At 38.5% G+C, this 22,053-nt stretch overlaps 3 protein-coding genes across 4 annotated transcripts; 1 reads left to right on the forward strand and 2 right to left on the reverse strand.

The window, feature by feature from the left end:
• Positions 1-991: 991 nt before the first annotated feature.
• On the forward strand, positions 992-13,754 carry oit3 (oncoprotein induced transcript 3). Its single transcript, XM_055029592.1, has 9 exons — positions 992-1,063; positions 5,299-5,673; positions 6,275-6,385; positions 8,147-8,269; positions 8,353-8,475; positions 9,826-9,986; positions 10,069-10,481; positions 12,475-12,574; positions 12,709-13,754. Exons 1-9 carry the CDS (start codon positions 1,006-1,008, stop codon positions 12,859-12,861), a joined length of 1,617 nt encoding a protein of 538 aa, XP_054885567.1. The 5' UTR covers positions 992-1,005; the 3' UTR covers positions 12,862-13,754.
• pla2g12b (phospholipase A2, group XIIB) lies at positions 12,920-16,378 on the reverse strand. Of its 2 annotated transcripts, none has more exons than XM_055029604.1 (4): positions 15,783-16,378; positions 15,264-15,340; positions 14,547-14,712; positions 12,920-14,449 (listed from the first exon to the last, which is right to left on the reverse strand). In XM_055029604.1, exons 1-4 carry the CDS (start codon positions 16,276-16,278, stop codon positions 14,331-14,333), a joined length of 858 nt encoding a protein of 285 aa, XP_054885579.1. In that variant the 5' UTR covers positions 16,279-16,378; the 3' UTR covers positions 12,920-14,330. The 2 variants fall into 2 exon arrangements, with proteins under 2 accessions (XP_054885579.1, XP_054885578.1); XM_055029603.1 differs by having other exon boundaries at positions 15,252-15,340.
• Positions 16,379-17,002: 624 nt separating this feature from the next.
• LOC129359641 (uncharacterized) lies at positions 17,003-21,793 on the reverse strand. The gene is made up of 11 exons (XM_055029415.1): positions 21,638-21,793; positions 20,634-20,671; positions 20,067-20,559; positions 19,843-19,965; positions 18,922-18,981; positions 18,466-18,590; positions 18,336-18,385; positions 17,840-18,024; positions 17,706-17,759; positions 17,543-17,604; positions 17,003-17,457 (listed from the first exon to the last, which is right to left on the reverse strand). The coding sequence occupies exons 1-11, from the start codon at positions 21,791-21,793 to the stop codon at positions 17,409-17,411; spliced, it is 1,395 nt and encodes a 464-aa protein (XP_054885390.1). The 3' UTR covers positions 17,003-17,408.
• Positions 21,794-22,053: the final 260 nt, after the last annotated feature.

Consider the following 22,053-nt stretch of genomic DNA (forward strand, 5'->3'; position numbering starts at 1 on the left):
GTAAACCTGCTTCCTGAAGGACAGTGTTTGGATCTCTGTTCAACTCAAACATTTTCCAAAACACACCAGCACCAAGTCCTGCCGTAAATGGGACTATAACAAAGGTTTTGAATTAGCCTAGTCAAAGTATGGACTTAAATCTGATTGATATGCTGTGGCCTGATGTTAAACCTATCTTAATTGAAGCTGCTGGATGTGGCTGGTGGCACAGACAGGGGCAATCATCTTTTGAAACCTCCTTTTATTTGCTCTGGTTACCTTTGGTAATAACATAAATCATCTTTAAAAAAGGTGTGACAAAGAAGCAATAAAGACTAAGAATCAGAAACAAAACATTTGAGCCACATTATGTTGTGTTTACTAACTTCTACTCAAATGTCCATGTGCCTCTTGTGTGTTTTGAAAGCAAAGACTCATTTTAATTCAGTGGTTGAGAACAATGTCCTCAAAATAAAGGTTTATAAATAATTAATTGTGATGTTTCATAACACACATTATTGGATATTTTGTTCCGTTGAGTCAAGAATTGTAATTCTAATAATTTAAAACAATAACTATTTTAACTTGACATTGAGTGAAAGTTTTCTTGCACAACATCACAACAGGAAGTTTTAACAACTCAGTTCAAAATCAGCTTTAGGGTCTCTCACTGAATCAAGTTGATGAAGTTTAATTTTTCAGTTTTGAGTTAATTTTACTTGCATCATTTTCAAATATAACCACTTTCAAATCTTTTGCAGTGTAGTTTTTACAGCACTGCACAATCCATTATGCTAAACCACTCACTCCAATCACAACAGCAAATAAATAAAGATTGTGAGCGAAGGAAGGAGGACAGAGGACTAACAATGGGAGGATGCTCTCGCCTGAGGATTTTGGCCAGTGAAGTTCAAGAGTTCAAGGTGGGAAAGAGGCTTTCCAATGACACAGATAAGAGGCAGCTATTTAAAACAGACATGAGAAGTAAACTTATTTAAGTGAAGAACTCAGATAAAACGATCCACCATGATGCTCTTGGTTATTCTCAATCTTCTGCAGGAGGTTCTTGGACTTGCAGGTGTAGGTGAGTGAATTGTTCCTGTATTTATACACCAATTATTGTTCAGACAGTTAACATGCTGTGAAGAGTTTATATCTTACCAGCTGTGTTTCAGTCATTTCTTCTGCTGCAAAACTTAGATGCACAACCTTTCTAAAGTGGCCAGTGCATGAATATTTGCTACATGTTGATTTGAAACCAGACATTTACAAAAACTCGTTATTTTTCTCTAATGTGAGCAACTTTGTACATAATTTAGTGACATATTTGATTCATTGACATTAACATCCTTACTGACCACTTGTGATATTTCTTTAATATTTCTATATAATACTCTTTTCTCATGATGCCATCTTGTTTTCTGAAGTCCATCAATCAGTTATGCAGCAAAACATCAACACAACATGATGCCACCTACATTTAATTTCAGTTAAGATTCTGATTTCACACTTGCAACCCAATAAACAATTTGTAACAGTCATTTGTGGCCAAATACGTCCAGTTTTGGTTTCATCAAACCTGTTGATTTGCTTCCAAGATCGAGCTCTTTATCCCTCAGCGCAATAAAAAACCTTGTAATCTGGCTTTTTATTTTGAGTTTGATGTAATACCTTCTTTTGTCTTGGCTGAGCAGTGGTGCTCTACTTATCTTACTGTGGATATTGAAACAATATGTTTTGGCTTTAATTCACACATTTTGCACATAAAAACCCAATGGCTTTTCATTCCCATAGTGTTTCTATAAAACGCTCTGAAATGATGAAGGTTGCATTGTAATTAACTACAATGTTGTTAGATTACAAAGCAATGGCGTCGATGTCTGGGTTTTCTCAAACTGTTTAGTAAACTTTGTGAATGTAAAGCAGTAGAACAATCTCTCTCTTTTCTTCCTGATAAATATAAACCGTTTTAGTGATGACTGGTTTAAAGCAGAAAAATTATTGTTTTATTGTCAGACAGTGAGGGGGAAAAGGAATTATTTTATGCTAGTTATGCATTCTTTTAACTTTGTGGGGTTTTTTTACAAAGTAACCATCTCAATATTTCTGATGACACATTTTCCAGTCCTTTCTTTTGAGTGAAATAAACCCAGAGATTATCATCCACATAACAGATGAACATTTCTTTCAGGAATACCAGAACTGAAGTAAATGGTTTTAATACACGTGCTATAAAATCATAGCAATCTTCAGCTTCATAGCATTAATAACTAAACTTAAATGAAAATAAGGTACAAATACATAAATAAGGCAAAAATAAACACTACTCAGACTCATCCAAGCTCAGTTGTTCAGGCCCCATCTGGAAGATTTAACGCTCACATTAGCATTCGTCCTCATGAGTCAGCGTTCAGTCGCTTCTGTGCAGCTGGAGCTGGAGAGCTTCGGGTCAGTCGTATGTCTCCACCAGAGGAAAAAATTGCTGTTATTGTTGGGGGGTATTTTTATTGCCTGGGGCGAAAGATGAGATGAACTGTCTGACAGAAAAAGTTGCATGTTTATTCCATAAAAGGTTGTTTTTATGTTTACTCTTTCTGAAAGGAACAAACATCACAGAATTCACTTTTTCTATCAGAAACTTAAAAATATTAATTGACAAACTTTGCATAGTAGTGAAAGTAATTTGAATTAAATCCAATCACTATTTATTGGTCTGACACTTTTATGTCAGACCAATAAAGTTTGGGCAAAATGAAAGTCATACATAGTACCTTTTTAAAGGTTATCAATTTTCAAAAGCTTCTTTAAATCTGACAAACAAGACTCATCAGGATGTACAGCTGCTCTAATTTATTGAACACTGTAAATACTTAAGATAAAATTGAGTGAGCTGATTGTCGGTGAAGTGTTACCAGCTCACCGGTTTCCTGCCTCCATCTTGTCTCTGAGGATGTTGAGCAGATCAACCTCCTGCTGTTTCTCCATTCAAACCCACTAACAGTCTCACTCTCGCCCGCATTACCCATGCTTGTCATGTCTTCTTTGTTTTGCATCTGCCTCTTAATTACTGCGCTGAGAGGACATGGAGTGGAGAGAAACTATTTACTATTCTTCTGCACTTTGTTTATAGCTTCCACTTTTTTTTTCAGCTAAACAACTGAAAACAAGAGTTCTGTGTTGACAGCTCATTGGCTTTTACCTCTGGCACACATGACCCCGTGTTTCCGTTTATCTTGGTTGGATCCAAACAAGCAGAACAGATCATTTAGAGGGAGTTTTAATGTTTGCTCATGACAAAGCAGATACTCTAAAACCTGTTCTAAACTCCAGGTGCATGCCAATGAATTTAAATGAGACAGAATAGAAAAGAAAAGAACAAGAGGGGAATAAAATGTTACAATTATTTCAGTATTTCAATTCAAACAGTGAAACTCAGATACGGTCATAATTACGTACAAAATGACCAATAAAGAATTTATTAAACATTCATTACTTGTTGCTTTTGCAAAGGATATTTTCCCACTCCACTTTCCATGAAAGCCACTTTCAGTGACTGTTAGCGGTTTTCCCCATAGTCAATCTAAACTGTGTTTTTATTCATCTTATGCAACATTTTGATTTTTTTAATGCAGTTTTTCTGTTTTTTTATTCACTGCTAGCAGTAATTGTCAAATTTAATAAGAATAAACTTTTGAAACTCATCACCCTGTCTATAATGGATCTATATAACACATGAGTTTTACATTTTTAAGTGACTTCCTGAAGTACATGAACAAATATATTCAAATCTATTAAGATTCGAGTGTAATTAATGGATAGAACATCATAGGTAAGAGTCTAATCTAGTTTTACATTAAGCTAAATTAAAGTGACAAATTTTCTCACTAATACAGATTTGATTTCCAAAATGTCGGTCTCCATCTAACTGCAATGGAGGTGAATTAAAGTATGGCTGCGGCCTCCAGAACTCACAGCACTGGAAAATTGCCTTTGGAAAGTGTTAAAGAGCCAAGCTGAGGGAAGGATCATAAGGATCAACCAAGAGTGAAAGCTAATGGGTGTAAGAAGTGGGCAGCATGAGTCTGTTTTTGAGTTTCTGGGAGTCAGATTCTGCCTCTCTGATGGAAGGTGGTGAAAAATGAGCCTGAGCCTCCAGAAGCCCTGACTGTACTCAAACCGGGTTGGCTGCTCTGCATTAAGTTAATGCAGAAACCTCAAGGACAGTCCAAAACTCAGAGAATGCAAATATGGTAGCTTTGATACTATATGGAATAGGGAGCATCACAGAAAACAAATATTTTGATAAATGTATTTATAAATCAATCTCTACAGGGTTCTCACAGTGTGGATTGAGAATCCACCACATCAGAGCTGTCTTTAAAGTTCAGGTCAACAGTAAGGGACAAGCACCATGTACCTGCCCCGATATAAAGACATGAACAGGCCTGAAATGAATCCATAATGTAGATATACCATAAATAGATTTAAAAAATATACTATTGAGAAAGACAAGAACCCCATATTACAGTCATTTTTTCAACAAATCACAACTGTGTTTTGAAAATTTGCAATTAGTGTGAAATGATTTTGCTCATATTGTGCTTCTCACAAATGGTCCTAACAAAAAAGGTGACAATATACTGCCACAAATCTATGATTGTATTTTAAATCAAGTCTGTCCAGTGAAGAATAATAAAGTTTGGATTTTGACCAGTTAATGTATTTCAAGAACAGATAATTAGATGCAGTTGAATTTAAAAAGCTTCAAATCTGATACCAACATCAGAGTAATTTGCCAACTTCGCTCATTTTCTAATTTTTCCGTGTTTCTTCCACATTTTGCACATTTTTGTTCTTCTGTTTTAGGTTTCTGCTGCTTCTAACATCAGCCCAAAAAAAATAAACACCCTCTGGTTTTTACGTTAAGTTAATGTTTTTTTTGGTGCCTGGAAAATGAGCCATTTCAAAAACCTTCTGAATATAACGTGACAAGTCAGCAGGCATGGCTCCTCACCTAGAAACCCAATAAAACACCAACTAGGTAACAACCTAGCAACCCCAGCAGAGTTCTACTCGCTACCTAGCAAGCAAAGCTAGGTATTTGGTCAGCTGGTTTTACAGCTATATGGGCTGAACATGTTTTGTATAACCCATACAAAACATCCTAGCCTGCTCTGGGGATTGTAAAAGCTCATCTTTGATATTTTATCTTGAGACACATGTTGCTTTAGACAGTAATATTTCAGACTGTGATTAAGTCTTTCAAAGTTTCTGCTCACTCTTGGTGTGTTTCTGCTGTTGCAAACCCTCTCTTCTCAGCTCTTGACCCCTGCTCTGCCTACATCAGCTTGAACGAACCCTGGAGGAACTCGGACTTCCATGTCAACCGGTCGTCCAGCATGCCCCTGTGTGACAGCCACATGTCTGGGGAGTGGTACCGCTTCACTGGCATGGCCGGGGACGCGATGCCTACCTTCTGTATCTCTGAGAACCACTGCGGCACCCACGCCCCCGTCTGGCTCAACGGCACCCACCCGCAGCTCCATGAGGGGATTGTGACGCTGCCAGTCTGCGCCAGCTTCAAGGACAACTGCTGCCAGTGGAATGCCAGCGTTGATGTGAAGGCCTGTCCTGGAGGATACTTTGTCTACCGCCTGCCGAGGCCTTCTGTCTGCTTCCATGTTTACTGTGGCCGTAAGAGAACATCTCAGATGTTGTTCGGATTCCTTACAGATACAATGTATCTTTTACAAAAAGTTTTTTCTTTTAACATGTTTAACAGTTTGACATGTTAAGCATGTAAAAGTTTCTCTACCTCCTCCCTGAGTTACTATTGCCGGTTCAAGAAATGTGTCGCTCCTGGTTAAAAACAAGAGCTGGAATAAGGGCTTAGCATGCTTGTGTATATGCTGCTCAAAGTGAAACGTCTTCCAGTTACAGGAAAACTGTTTATTTTCTGTCATCATTAGCCATAATAACTAGCTTGAGCATTCATGGCAGATTAGCTATCTGAAGGAGCTGGAGCATAGCAGAGAGCAGAGAGTGTGAGCAGTGCTACACAAGAATGATTGACAGCGCTAAGACCCTCCTTCTGGCTCTGATTGGTTGGTTCTGTAAATAGCAATGGGAGTACTGGGTAGGATAAGGCAAAGGAGTTCGATTTTTTTCACAATTGATCTGTCTCATATTTCCATAACAGAGTGACAGTTTAACAAATATCTAAATAACTTTTTTCCCCGCTTGTTTAGGAGGCATTTTCATTTTGGCTGATCTTATTTTTCTGTATTTTGTGCAGATTTCTATGATATCTGTGATGAGGTGGACTGCAAAGGTCCCAGATGTCCAGAGCCTGAGTGCCGCTGTGCACCGGGAACTGTCCTAGGACCAGACGGGCAGACGTGCTTGGGTGAGACAGGCGGGGGGAGAAGAGATAAACTGTGCAGAAGGCAGCGATAAAGCAGGGAACACTGACAACAGATGAACAGGAAACGTTTGAGGAAAAACAATAACAAGTCAATCAATCATATTGAATCTAGTTGAGCTCCCACTTGTTTTGACAAACCTCCTCTATGTTTTTGAACGAGCTGCTTGTTTCTCTGTGTTGACTATACTTAATGGTCATCTCAAGTGGGCAATTTCTCTCTTCACTGGAAAAGTAGAGTAAATAGAATAAGATAAATGAGAAAATAAAAACTGGTTTCAGAAAACGTTGGTGAGTCTTTTTAATCCATCATTCCTGCAAAAAAGAAACTTCTACTTTTATTTATTTTTAAAGTGCTGCCAAAACATTTTAGTTTGTTTCATTTTACTTTCATCCCTGAACAGAAAAGTATAAGTATTACGTTATGAACTGCAGTTATGGTCAGATGTTCAAAAGCACTCATCATACGAATGAATGGCATATTGATTTTGAGCTTTTAATGTTTTATTAAAACTGTTTTTTACCCACACAGTAATAACAAAGTAACAACTTTTATGATTCTTAAAAACAGACATTTTTGTGAAAGTTTGAAACCACAGGGAGTTTCTGTAAAACACAAGCAAGCTAAGATTAAACATGCAGTCTAAAATACTTACACCCCTAATGTTCATTATCAATTTGGATTATGATGAGGCATTATTGATGTGTTCTCATGCTTTATCCCTGCAAAACTTCTGCTTATTGTTTAAGTTAAAGTGGGTTCACTGCTGTTCCAGATTATGATTTCAGATCATAAATTATAATTTTGGAATATCTTAAACAAGCTGAGATGAAATTACTGGAATAACCCAAGACAACCCTGCAAAAGTAAAACTATTTAAAACAGCTCAACTAATACTGATAAGAAAATTTGCCAAATGTTGAACCAGAATTATGCCAGAATCTTAGCTTCAAAGTAAATGGTGTATGTATTTATTTCACATAATATTTACTTCAAAACTGACAGCATTATAATACAAGAAAACACATGCAGTACCTTCTATTTTCTTATATCCTGTTTTCATTTAGCATAGTAAAAGGACAGGGAAGTAAAGGGTTTTTAAGGATTTTTAAAATGCATTACCAGAAATGCAAATCAAAAATTAGCATTTTTAAAAGTGCTAAAACTTTGCTAAGAGTAACCCAAAATAACAATGTTTGAAAAGTATTTACGTTTTCTAATTCTCTTGGTTGTTCTCAGTGAATACCTGGGATTAAAAGCTATACCAATCCAGTCTGTTTACATAATAAAAACTGACAACTTTTCCGACGCATCCATTTAAAAGTTTGAATAAGGTCAGTCTCTATTAAAAATGATGAATGAGTGTAATGCCCTCTGATGTCATGCAGAAGGTTTATGCATCTGTCCAATGTGTGGGAGCCCATAAACCTAAACTGCCATTATCTCATCAGTCACTGATAAACCCAATCAGGCATTCTGGAAATGACTTTCTCCATGCTCACTCTGTCCACTCTTTCCTGCACTCCCACAGTACTCTTCACTCTCATTTCATCCGTCATTATTTCCTCACCGGGCTCCTCTCAGCGTTATAAGCTCCATTTTAGAGCCCATCTATCATCATCTATAAAAAATGAAAATGTATTGCCTGGAGGTGATAAACTCCACCCATCTGCGGCTTGGTGGATTAAAACAAGACTCATCTGACGATAGTATCTGACTGTAGGCTCTGCGTCTCCTGTGTTCAGATGTGAATGAGTGTGATAAAGAGAATGGTGGCTGTGCCGAGGCGTGCGTCAACACCAAGGGCTCGTGGCGTTGTGAGTGTGGACGAGGACGCGTGCTGGATGAGGACGGACGCAACTGCAGAGGTGTATGACAGTCCAAACTGAGATAATGAAACAGGAACCAGCTTTGCATTCTCACTACTTTCCCTGTTCCTTGTCGTCTGTAGAGATCGCAGGTTGTCAAGTCAACAATGGGGGATGCAGCCACGTCTGCACCCAGATGCGAAACTCCTATCAGTGCAGCTGTCCCCGAGGGCTGGAGCTGGGAGAAGATAAAAGCACATGCCAGGGTGGGTATCTGTGTGTGAAGCAGGTAGATGTTTTACATAAAGAGTGGACACATGATTTTATTTATCTCCAGGGGTCTAACAAATAAAAAGCATTTCCAATGGCAATAACAGTTACATTCAATCTGTGATTGTTTTTATAACAGCTCGTCTTTAAGAACTTTACCATTTTAAAGAAAATATTACAACAGCCACATTAAGCTTTTTGTTTCTGGACAAGTTCCTAATACGTTTGAGGAAAGGGCCCAATAAGTCCTATGAATACTGTAAAGTATCGCATGTCATGTCATAATGCAGTCCAGCATGTAAAATTACCCAGTAACTTCACCAGTAAGTTCTCTAAAATGTAAAAAACAAACAAACAAACAAAAAAAAGTACATGGAAAGTTTGAGGTGAATGACCAAGAAAGTTCAAAGTACAAACCATTTTGTCTCTGGGAAAATAATGCTTTGAGTACATGAAAAAGTTTGATAAGTTTTAGGAAATAACTTACATTAGAAGCTCCAGGAAAGGAACTGGTAAGAAAAGTGGGTAGAGTAGCCCAAAAATATTCAAGTAGAAATATTTTACAGTGATTTCATCAGACAAAAATACAAAATTCTGTGAAATTATGGTAATTTGAAGACTAAAATGACAATACTATACAAATAACTATTTATAAGGTAAAAGAAATAAGGAGACAAGTAATTTTTCACAATATTAAACTGATGTAGTACTTACAGTATATAAATATAGATATATAGTGTAAAGTACTTCCAGTGACAATATGTGATGTTTACTATACATGTACTTGTCCTCCAAATAGCACAGCAGGTTCAGCAGATTGAAAATAACACCAGAATAAAGCTTGTATATGAACAAGAGGTCTCACTGTGACATAAATTGTAGGTGTGTTGGTATTTGATGCATTGTTAGCTAAAATGTCTCTGTTCTTCTTACAGTAAAGTTATCCAGGAGTTTTACTCAAGCAATGCTTCATAATAATATTAATCAAGTAAAAGTAAGAGTAAATTGTTGTAAAACTTCTCCTCGACGTATCATTCTCCAAAAAGTTACTCAAGTAAATGTGACGAGTTGCTGTCAACCTCTGATGGAGAGTTCCAGAGAAGTAACAGTAAATTGCAGGACACTACTAGGAATTTACCTGGTGAGATCTGGAACGTCAATCAGTCGGTTCCTGGTACCTTTGAGCAAAGTACCTGGTATGTACAGGAAGAGTGCCTGCTACGTTTAGGGTAAGTTTCAGAAATTACACAGGGAAAGTTCCAGAAAACTATCTCTTAGTTTTGGGAAAGTATAGATTATAGTGTGGTGAAAAGTGAGAGAATACGATTCCTCTCTTTCTCACCCAGTGCCAGTCCGGTGTGATCCCAGCTTGATTGCGGTGTCAGTTCCTAAAGACCTTGTTGGAGGTCTGGAGCTTTCGCTGTCAAACTCTTCCTGCCAAGGAGTCTCCAATGGCACCCACATCAACCTGAGCTTCAGCCTCAAAACCTGTGGCACAGTAGTGAAGGTCAGCTACTTTGCTTTACACTCTGAGAGTAAACAGGGTCAAAAGGTGAAAGATGAAGGCTAAAAGAAACGTTTTCTCCCAGGTGACAGAAAGCAAGATAGTTGGGACCAACCTGGTGACGGGTCTGCCCAAGAGCATCCCCGGCAGCAGCAGGGACTTAATAGTCCGAACTGGCAAGTTATTGCTCCCAGTGACATGTGAGTTCCCCAGGGAGTACCAGGTGTCGGATGGGTACCAGGCAAATCTGCAGGGCTCGGCCTTGGAGCTGGAGAGCCACAGCCAGGGCATCTTTGGGTTTAACTTGGAGCTGTTCAAGAATGCAGAGTTCTCTGAGCCCTACCGCAGCCCGCCGCAGCTCCACCTCCACGACTTGCTGTTCTTTGGGGTGGAACCAAAGGAGAGAGTGGAGGGCCTCTCGGTCCTGGTGGAGAGCTGTTTCGCTACTCCAGGACCCAAAGCCGACCAGGCCCTGAAGTATTACCTCATCAAAGATGGGTGAATATTCAATCTATTTATTATTAATTTAGCCTGAAACAGTTATAGACTTAAACTACGTGTTTCATCCGTATGTATTGGTTTGTTGTACATGATTTTTTCCAAAAGAATTACTTCACAGAAAAAAAAAAATCTTTATATTCTATATTTATTAATTCACAAGGTTTAGTTAACAATATTATATCAAAGAAACCAAATTTATGTCATTCAACTTGAATTAGTGATACCTCAGACAGTAACTTAATTGCAAATCGAAACACAAGTTGTTTTAATATTACTGCAAGAAAAGAACAAAGAAAAAAATGCACTTCAAAAATGAAATTTTGCAACCCTTCTTAATCAAAAAAATCATTTTGAGAGTAATGTATATTGTTTGAGCAATGTTTCAAACTGCATTAATTCAGTTCACTATTTTTTCAGATTTTATTTTCTTCAAATTAGTTTTTCAGATTTTTTTTATATTTTACTTATTCAGATTTTAATTCAATCTGAAAAGATTATTTGAAAAAAAAAAGAAAAATAATTTGAAAAAATAAAATCTGTGAAAACAGGAAATAGAAAATTTGCTGTTTATGAAGGAGAACATACTGAAAACAGCTGATTTGGGTTCTGATCAAAAATATTGTTAACATTTAGTCTTGCAAGAGTCGCAGAATCGGCTGTAGCTTCACCAAGACGTCACTGGATGCCTGACAGCTGCAGGACAAAAAATCCAAACTTCTTCAAAGTGATGTCAAATGAAAGGCACCCACCGCCACAGACTGGCGAATGTGGAGTGAAAACATGAAAGCTGGAACTAGAAAAATTTAAAGTCCTATTTAAGTGTGAATTCTCCTTTTGATGCTGTACTGGCACCAGCAGGACAGCTGCAAAATTCAATTAGATTTAATGTTTATTTAAAATGCAAATAATTTATTGGCACCCTATGTATGTGCAAAAAGCCTAAAAAATATATAGTTTTGTGTGTGTTTTTGGAGCATCATCCTCTTACACTGAGTTTATAGTTGGAGAAATGCAGCAAAGAGCATCTTGGAATGAACAAGTCTCAGTAACAAAGTGTGTTCTGTCTCACCATCACAAATTTAAATGTTTGTTGCTTCCTAAACTCTAATGGGAGTGTAATTGCATCTCTGTGTTTGGGTCATCTGAGAAAAAGTTTGAGCTTTTCAGCAACAAACACACCTGTGTGGATTTGGAGTGAAATATAAATATGTGTGAAAGTACCACATGAGGAAGGATCTGTGATTCTGGAGGCTTTTTTTTCTTCCAAAGGCTGTATCTTAAATTATTATGAAAATCTAGTGCCGTCTAGCAGAAAGTTAAAAATGGGCTGTAGTTGGGTTCTTCGATGGGATAATAAAACATGTCATAAATGTACAATCACAGAAGATGTTAACCAGATTCTGTTAGGGTCTTGAGTTGTTTTGACTTGCATTGGGGTTTGATTTACTCCTAAAATATTCCATTCATTCCAAGACTAAAAGTCCAGAAAAAAAAAAGAATCTGGTTTCATTGTTTTTCTGTGTTCTTTAGTGTCTTTCTTTGATTAGATCATCCTTGTGTCTGTCTTAAGTTCCTTCAGTCTTTCTTAGTGATTCTGGTTTACCATGTTTAATTCTTTTGTCTGGTAATGTGGTTTGATCAGATTTATTATGTTTAGTCATTCTTCAGTGCTACGTTTATTTTTCTGGTTGTCCCTTGGCCCCTGTGCATGCCTTTGTCTCTCTGTCTTTCCCTCCGCACCTGCAACCTGTAAGTAATCAACCTAGTTCATTGTTCCAACATTCACACTCCCAGTATTTATTAATTTCTCTCTCATTCCTTTTCACTTGATCCTCTGGCTATTTTCCCTGTTTCTTTCAGGAAATTCTTTGTTCATTTGCTATCTATGGGTTTCTCTAAATTAGGACAGCTGATGCTGACGAACTGCCTTTAAAAACACATATGGATGAGCAGGTGCTGTGGCCAAACATCCACTGTTTTTCTCACTCAGATGCATCTCAGATGAAACAGTGACACAGCATTCATCAAAGGACCAGCTCTCCAAGCATTACCATGTCCCTGTCTTCAAGTTCATTGGCAAGGACAGCCAAGTAAGTAAATCTAGCATGCTGGGAGCCAGCTGGTGAATGTGTGAGTTGCCCTGTACTGTAGAAACAGACTGCAATGAATCACCGGTATAAGGTGCCATTTGCCTCAAAAACAATATGGTTTCCTGTTTCTGCAGCAAGTGTTCCTCCACTGTCGGGTGTTGGTGTGTGGGCCAGGAGACACCCGCTGCGCCCAGCACTGCCGTGGACGTGCACGACGGGAGATTCGGATTAGAAACGATCAGCAAAAGCAAACATTGAACAGAGGACCTATTTACATCCTGCCTTAGGCGAGTGTCTCTAAAACAACCAGTAGCAAATATGCCAGCACATCAATTACTCTTGCAATTGAGGTGACCCTTTCAGTTTATTTGGTAGTTAAAGCACCAAATAGATGCAGATATACAGTCCATTGCACTGTCCCTTTAAAGCAATATACACATAAATACACATATTCTTCCAAGCGTCAGAGTCTCACAGTTGTATTTCTGACGTTATAATGATTGACAATCCCATTACAAACCTGATGGCTGGGCCCACAGCACAGCAGATGTTTATCAGGATGCCATTGTAAGGACATTTTCTCTGGATTGATTGCAGCTTCGAGACTCAGACTAGTTTAAATTTCATACCATCATTAACTTGGAAAACAACACACGGTCCTTCTGCTGATCCATTTTAACTCATTTGCTGAGCTTAATCAAAGCACTGGATGTACGTTAGACATTATGAGGGCCAGCAGAGAAATGTGTCGGTAATGATGCACATGGCTCATTACTCTGGAAGCTAACCGACGGGTAATGTCATTTAAGTTCAAATTAGACGGAAAGTAAAAAATTACTTGCATAAACTATGTGCTGTAGTTGGCATTCGACTTGGCATTGAAGATCTCTGACAAATTTTAGACGGCAGCACGGACATTGTGCCGCTTGCACTCCTATTATTACCTTGAAATTTCAATGGAGAAGACATTAATCCCACCAAAATATTTTTCTCATCTTCATATCAGGTGTTTCGTTTGGAGTCATCAAGTAATTTATGGTAATGGAGTCATAGAAACCCAAATTTGACCTACAATGAGGAGGTAAATATGCATAAGCAATTAATTCAGACGCTAAAGGCCATCTTCAGACTGACAATATCTGTTTGGACCCTGTATTAATAAATCTTCTGAATCACTGAATTCCCCATTTACATCTTTTTAATTTCCTCATTTCTGAATCTTAAAGAGATAGTTCAGATTTTTTCATGATTCTCTCATAAGCAGTTAATATCTTGCCTACTTAACTCTCATTGCTGCCTGTGAAAGTTTGAACAGCAGTATATCTCACTGATAGAAGCATTTTTGGTCTAAATTGTTCAGCTAAAATAATAGCAGCCTGGTAGCTAGCCGTTAGCATTCTATGTCTCTGAGGCTTTAACTCAACTTTCAAAAACGGGAACTATTAAGAGTTTCATCAAATAGTCTTCAGCTTTGGAGACTGAAATTGTTTCATGAGATAATTTTTTCTGGTTTGGTCTTGGCTGTTTTCAGGCTAGCTGTTAGCATCATTTAATCTGAATTTATGTAAAATTCAGATTAGACGCCCAAAGCTATTAACTGCTCATAGCCTCTCAGCTGAACTCCACTTCATATATTCTGAACTACTCCTTTAAGAGGACTCTCTTGAGAAGTGTCTTCTCTTCTTGTAATATGTGGAAATGTCCATGACTCTGTCATCTTTGAAATATACAGAGGAGTGGACCACAGTGTTCTGTGTTACAGTTCATCTCTCTCTTCTCCCTCGCAAATACACGATGCCCTCTGGCTGTTCATGTAAGGCCTGCAGCCCAGAGTCCACACTGTGTTGTAGAGGGCATCTGCCATTGTTTCACAAGCTGATGGAAGGAAAATACATGAATGATTTTTCTAACTCCTTCCTGGTTATTAAAACAACCTGGTGGTTATTCTAATAAACAAAACCAAAAATCTCACCTTGCACTTTGGACACAAACCCCAGACTCTTCTTCAGGTCAGAGCAGATGTCATGGAGGCACGAGCGAAACTTGGCATCACAGTCATACTTGATCACACCGCAAGTGTCGTAGCACACATCCAGCTGGTTGCAGCACCTCGTCATAGCAGGGATTCCCATGTCAAGCTGGTGTAAAAGAGAGCTATATGTCAACTTGGTTCACCAATGCACTGTTTGGTTACCAGAGGTCGCACTTGAGTTTTTTGTTGACTAATGGTGTCAAGAAAACCCTGTTATATTTATTTTTTCCCCATCAATTTATAAAATGGTTAAATTTCATTTTCATTCTCCTTAATGTTTAACAAACTGAACAGGTAATCCACGTTGTGACACAATCAAGATGAATACATTTAACTTTTTCTCTGACAAAGTTTTGACATAGGGTAACATTTCACTTTTTGAAATGATCAGAAGTCGGCAAGACTTTCTGAGTGTCACCTAATCCTGGAAGCATGAGAATTATGCTCAGAAATGCTCATGTTTTCTCTAAAAAATTCTGAGATTATCTAAAACATGTAACTTTTTCTCCAGTTTTTGTTAAACAAGTGTCTCTAATCTCTCAAAATGAGAGATTTTTCTCTTCCTTTTTACAAGAAAACCCTGTTGGAGGTAAAAAATACTCAGATAATTGTTGGTGCTGATGGTGCTATGAGCAGGCCACCTACAGCAGCATTCACCTGGAAGCCCACCAGAGACGAGCTGCATCCGTTGGGTTCTTGATGCTTGTAGCCGGGCCGAGGAAGTGGGAGCGCTCCTGTGGAAGCAAAAGAATGAACACAGATGTTCTGTGAAGGCTGCAGATGTTTGTTACAGATCTCTGTCAGGTGTCATGCAACATATGTTTGAGAACATCTGCAGCTGATCTTGAGTAGAGATGATTCATCAAGACCTCAGAGATTTGTTAGACAACATTAGCGATCAAACACACACCCCAATCACAGAGCTACTGTAAATCTCTGCTGTCAGATGTGATGCAACTTCTGTGTACTGGTTGCATAACAGAAAGGACCCACGCCTATCAACAAATCCTTTTTAAATCAGGACAAAACATTTTGACTATGTATGATCAAAATAAACCATACCCACAGTTTTCGGGGAATACTTAAATCTGTGGTGCTTTTGCTGAACACTCTTTGTTCAATGAAAAACATCGGCAACAGCTCTGATGGCAGTGAAAGTGCAAGATTCATCTTTACCGTATCGGCAGCGGTACTGACAGACACCGTTGTGTCCCCCAACCAGCTCCACTAGGGAGTCGAAGTATCCGTGCACCGTCTGGAAACTGTCCCTGATGGAGTTGAGGCTCCAGCTGCTTGCTTCTTCTTGTGCCAGGAGTTTATTGGAGGCTTTGTTTGTCTGGACTGGCCTGATCTCATTGACCTCCTCTTCTGGTGGAGGTTGGTCCCGACTAACTGCTTTCTCTGCAAACCCTTCCACAGCGGCAGAGTCTTCATCGTGCTTATCCTTGTCTGTTTCTGGCTCTTTGACTTGGCCTTCAGGTAGGTCTACTGCTGAGTTATCTGCTCCAAATATTTTGTCATCAAAAGCATTATCTAGAGGGGCAGCTTGAGTAACAACAGCGGCAACTTCCCCATCCTCCAAGGCTTCAGTCTGGAAGTACCCCAAGGTGGCGCAAATTCCTGTGGACACACAGAGGAGGAACAGGGCCGCAGTCCGGAGCAACATGTTCATCAGCAGGCTACAGTCCAAGCAGTTTTCAATCAGGTTTCAAAAGAAGCAAGAGCCCAGGCGGTGAGGGACATCACAAAGCTTAGTTCTCACTGACTGTTAGCCTGAGTGCAGACTTTGACCTTTGATTTGGTTCTTGTCGACAGCAAGGCACTCTGTCATATCAGGGGTAAAGGTCCGAGCATATCAGCACATAGAAAGTTTACTTAAATTCAGCTAATTCTTTCATTTTTCATCATTCTTAAACACATCTTTGATCACTTTTATTGCAGTTTTTAGTCACAAAGTGTTAAGTAGATTTTTACCATTCGAGTCACATGGAAACTAGAGGAAAATGGTCTTTGTATTTCTTTTAACATCCCCACACCCCCTGTGACCTTTCTCAAGACATCACAAACCTCAAACTCTCCTTACTGGTTTTGATAAAGGTCACAGTCTGACAACACAGCACAAAACATAAACAGAAGCAAGCATAAAATTATAGTTTCCATTTGGAAAACGGGAAGTATGTTGATTTTATCTTTGCAAGAGCAGCTTTAAGTTTAAGTAATAAAGAACCAAAACAAACAGAAGTGAAATAAAGCTAGAAACTAATAAACAGAACTGGAGCAAAGCCACTGAATGTATTAGACGACTGCTCAAATCTGTCCAGTTTTGGACTTTTATGACGCTCCTCTGCTGCCCTCTTGTGTTTGTGAAGAAAATCAAACTCCTGCAACGAGGTGCAGCTGTCAGTTCACACATTTCCATGCAAATTATATATCGGTAATAACGCGCCAGCATTCAAGTTTGTTAACTTTATGTTTTTATTGTGTAATTTGCTGATAACACTTACAGACGTGTCTGCTTCGGCTATTCAAATAACATGGAAAGTGCCAAATGTCTAACACTAAAATGTATGTGAAGAACATTAAAGTATGATATAAAAGCAGAAACCGCACTGTAGTCACATCCCTGGGATATTTCCACATTTTTTGACATATCTTAAAATAGATTTAATGTATTTTACTTTAATTTCCCATGATGCACCAGCACTAAGAAGTGGAAGACAAAGGATGGGTTTATTGTTTTGTTCTGTTACTGATATTTTGGATCCTGCATATACTGTGACTGTAAGATGCTGATGACTGAAACTATTCGCTGTCTATTTGGAGATCCTTTTCGATTTCTTTCCACAGCATCCTGGGAGGAAACACAAGGAAGAAGATGATTATAAAGAAAAGCAACAAACCAGTAACATGACATACGTATGTAATATACCACATACCGTTTGACAACCTCTATTGGCTTCTCTCTGTCCAACACCGAAGTGATTTTTGTCTGTAGATCCTTAAAATAAAGGGACATGTCACAGAGTGAAACACTCTGCTGTGTCTAATTATACTTAAATGTATTGTCAGAGAAAAGTAAAATGCTAAAAGCTGTCCTGCCTTGCTAAGGGTCCTCAGACGGTCATTTGAAACAATCAGATCTATTGTCTCTGCCTGGAAGTACACAAAATGCTTAGTTGTGCTAATCAAGAGGTTTTAGAAAAGGACATGGTGGATCTTTTATCTTTTAGTACCTGTAGAGCTTTGATTCTTCGTTCAATGGCTGCAGTTGCAACAGCAGCTGCCATCCTTTCACGGATCTCCTGCTCTAGATGTTGGATCTCCTCCAACACATTCAGAACCTGAAGCTTCCTGAGCTGGACGATGTCGCTGTCGTCGATGGGCATCCCGCTGTCCTCTTTTCTGGACAGGGGTGTCTCTGCCCACACACAGAAGGGGCAACGTGCGTCAATGCAAAACAGGGAATAATGACGGGTCTGTGCTTGAACACATGCACCACCACAGGTGGTATGAATGCAGTGCTTTCTTAGTGATTCTCTCTTTATATGTGTCAATACAATAAAAGGAAGGGAACATTTTGGGCATGTGAGAACCTGATAAAATGCGTGTTGAAAATAACTTCCTGCATGCTCTGCAGGAGGCTCTGTAATACAGCAGATGTATTGTATTTGCATGCATCATCATTGGTGGTTTACCAATGACGATACATGCAAATGTTATCAGACTTACTCTTTGTGCTACTGCGCTCATCCGGAAAGTTCCTTAGCTCATCTTGAGCTCTGAAAAAAAAAGAGAATAGAAAGCGTTAAACTAGAAATGATTTTCAGGTCTTTTGTTATTGAATAAATCATTGCAGTACCGTTTATTCTCCCTCAGAGCGCTTTTGGCCACTTCTTCCAGAATACAAACCCCTTTTTCTGCACCCTCCACTTCCTTATCAGTGACTATAATATCATCGATGTCGTTGACAAATGGCTGCAAAGGCTGCAAAGCAACAGACCCTTCCATTCATACACAATCAACTTGTTCTGGTCTGTCACATAAAACTCAAGTCGGATATTCTACAGTTTGTGGTAAAATGTAAAAATGTTTGAACGTTAGGAATACTTTTACAAGGTATTGTACATTCATTGAGCAGTTTTTCCCTCATCTTAACTTCTTATTCTCCATACTTCAGACATACAAATATATTTTTTATTATTTTTGAAACTACCTGAACAAGAAAAATTAATTTTGATTCATTTATAAAACAAAACATGTGTAGCGTGTAATTTTGGACATTTTCAAGTGTGACATTATATGCATTTATATTTACCACGCTATCTTGTGAAGAACAGGTGTCCATTAAGTGACTGATGTATAAATCATATTCAGTCTGGAAGAAAAAAAAAACATTTCACTTAATACTCAGATTTAATTTGTTCACATATCATGCTTTTGTCAGCTGTAAGGAGAAAATTGTTATAATTACAAGAAGAAATTGTCAGAAGTTTACATACACTGAATAAGAAAATGCAAACACTTTTTTCTCATTGTCTGAAGTTAAATCAAATCAAACTTTTCTTGTTTTAGCTTAGTTAGATTTAACAAAATTTGCTAAATGCCAGAAAATTTGGGAAGTTTTTTTAACGTTTTTCTCTAATTCAAAAGTTTGCATATATTTGATCAGTAACTGCCTTTGAAACTATCTTCCAAGTTTTCTAGCAGAACATGGCAGAATATACCAAATAAATAACATTAAAGCTAAAGTTTATAGCAGAAAACCAACCAATTCTGATAAGAAGAGTCATCTAATATCTGGAAAGATAGTTATTTGATTTTGTATCTAGCGGACCGAATATTAGTGCCTGTGTTTTTATCTGAGCTTCTATTTGTATTTTGACCCTGGCTGGTTCGGAGAACATTTTCATCCAGTTCTTGCCTTCTTGTCATCCATCTGTCAGCCTTGACAGTAAATGAAACAATTGCTTCCATTTGAACAGAAACATTAAAATGCAGAGTTGTGCTATGCTGTCATGTGGAAAAAGAAACTTCCATGAAATGATATGTTTCCATGTGAATGAGCAGTGACTGAGCAGCTGCCCTCAGAAGTCCTGCTCCCTGACGCATGAAGACCAGGTTCCGGTGGTTGCTCTACTTGCGCTTGCTACACCGGGGACTCACTCTCTCTTGGCTCGGATACATCTGACGGCACATGCTAAAAATGTGCAAGTGGGTACAGAGGAAATGGAAAAACCTTGATTTCCCTCAGGATGCGTCCAAATACTGGCAAGCCTTCACATACATCATCAAAGACGTCACTGTACACCGCAAGGCGGTCTCTGCTGGTCCAACTCAGGCCTGACAACTTCTTCAACCCCTAAGAAAGACAGCAACACACACACACACAAAGCATTAGCAAATAAAAGTGTGTGTCCACGCCTGGTTTACTAATGTCATGCTTTTGGTGACTGTTTTCACCTTTCGGAGTTTCCTCTTGTGCATACTAACTGTAACTCCCACCCTGTCGTTCTGCTGGGCCATAACTCCCACCGCCTCTAACTGGGCTTCAGTGTCCAGAGCTTCATGGTCAGAATTGTTCAGAGAAAGTTGCGTATTTGCTTGATCAGATGAAGAGTCGGATTCATTCTGAGAATCATCTTTCGCTGTTTCTGACAAAGAGTCTGAAGACGAATAAGCTGCTTCAGTGGGAGCCGTGTCCTCTCTTGTGCCTGCATGTGACGAATAATCTCTGGCCTGATCTAGTTGTGACCTCAAGACCTCAGAGTCTACAGAAGCAGCGCCGGAGGTGTTCTCTTTTTTCTTCACACAGCCCGGCGACTGTGCCTCTCTTTCCTTTAGACTCTCTTCTTGGCCGGGGGAGTCATCGGGGATATCTGCTTCCTGAGGAGCCTCAACAGCAGGCTGCGCTCCTTGGACGTCACTCCCCAAATGCTGATCTTTCTGTTCAGAGCTGTTGGACATGGCTGTGAGGGTAAACATGTTGTAAAGACACAGAAGTAAAAACATCTGATGTACAGATATTACCTGAGGGATTTTACATTTTCAGTTGCAGAGAGATTCAGCTGAAACAAACACCAGTACAAGAGTACGAACACTTAGGCATCATAATGGATTCCCAACTTTCATTTAAGAAACTAAATCCAATTGAATGAGAAGCAGTCTAATTGTTTTAACCAGGGAAGAATAAATATCTAAAAAATGTCCTGCAGCAAAAAGTATTTGGAGAGTTTTTCTGTTTTTTATTTTATTTTTTGGTGACTTGTAAATACTAACAAATTGTTTCATATTATCAAACAAATTTCAATACAAAGACATAATGTGCAGTTTTCAAATGATTCTGTAATTTATTCAAGGACAAATCTAATTAAAACCATAATGACAGGGAATTATTTTTCTTCATCACTGAGGAATTTTGTTCGCCTCTCTTCTTTGCAGAATGGTTTTAATTCAGACACATTGCTTTAAAAAAAAGTATATTTATATACAGCCTATCATTTGACAAGACAGCATTTAAAATCTTAATATGGTGTGAAGCTAGATCATATTTTACCTTAAAAATCTAACACAAAAGCTCTTTCTCCCTAATCTCTTTATAATATTAGACCATAAACATTGAGCTGAACTGAAGCAAGTGTCTGCTTTGTTTTAGATGTTATCATGTGACCTTTGCGATGAGTCGACCATAGACTCTTGGAACATTTTTTTTTTCAGCCGGAAACTCCTGGGAAAGTTCACAACTGTTCCAAGTTTTCTCCATGATATGTGGATAATGTCTCTCACTGTGGTTCACTGGAGTCCCGAAGTCTTGTTAGAAATTGTTTTGACATTCTTTCCAGCCTAATAAACGTAAACGACGCTGTTTTTTTTTGTTTGTTTGTTTGTTTTTACCTATATATGAATTTCAGGACATAATCTTTTGCTTTTTGAAAGCAAAAGATTATATGCAAGTGACTTGCTTTGCTATATAATGCTCTGCTATTCCCCAATTAATGTTTCTTAAGTAAATACAGTAACATTTCTCGTTGTACCTTCGTCCAGGAATCACGACTGAAACAAAAAACTTCCACTTCCACGCCAGCGGTCTGTGATTTACAACGGTTCCCTTGGCGACCAAAGTACGTCATTCCCGCGTTGCGTTCACTGTCTGGATAATCGTCGTACTGGGGAGCTTTGAGAGACGTCATTTAATACGTTTACGCCTGAAAACGTGTGCTTGTTACTGTGGTGTGAGCAATTTGGACTTACCTGATAACATAAAAAGGGACAGGTAACATCCAGTACATTTATTAATGTGATATTTTTGTAGTTGTAATTTATTTAAACATAAGAAGACATAAAAAATGTAAATAAATAAATAAAGACTGAATTAGTTTTATCCCTCTCCCGAGGTTAAAACTGCACCTGAAAACTTTAGTTTGGGATGAAATTACATTGTCCCAGTAAA

Source organism: Poeciliopsis prolifica, unplaced genomic scaffold (genome assembly GCF_027474105.1).
Source record: "Poeciliopsis prolifica strain line A6 unplaced genomic scaffold, Auburn_PproV2 SCAFFOLD005, whole genome shotgun sequence".
NCBI lineage: Eukaryota > Metazoa > Chordata > Actinopteri > Cyprinodontiformes > Poeciliidae > Poeciliopsis > Poeciliopsis prolifica.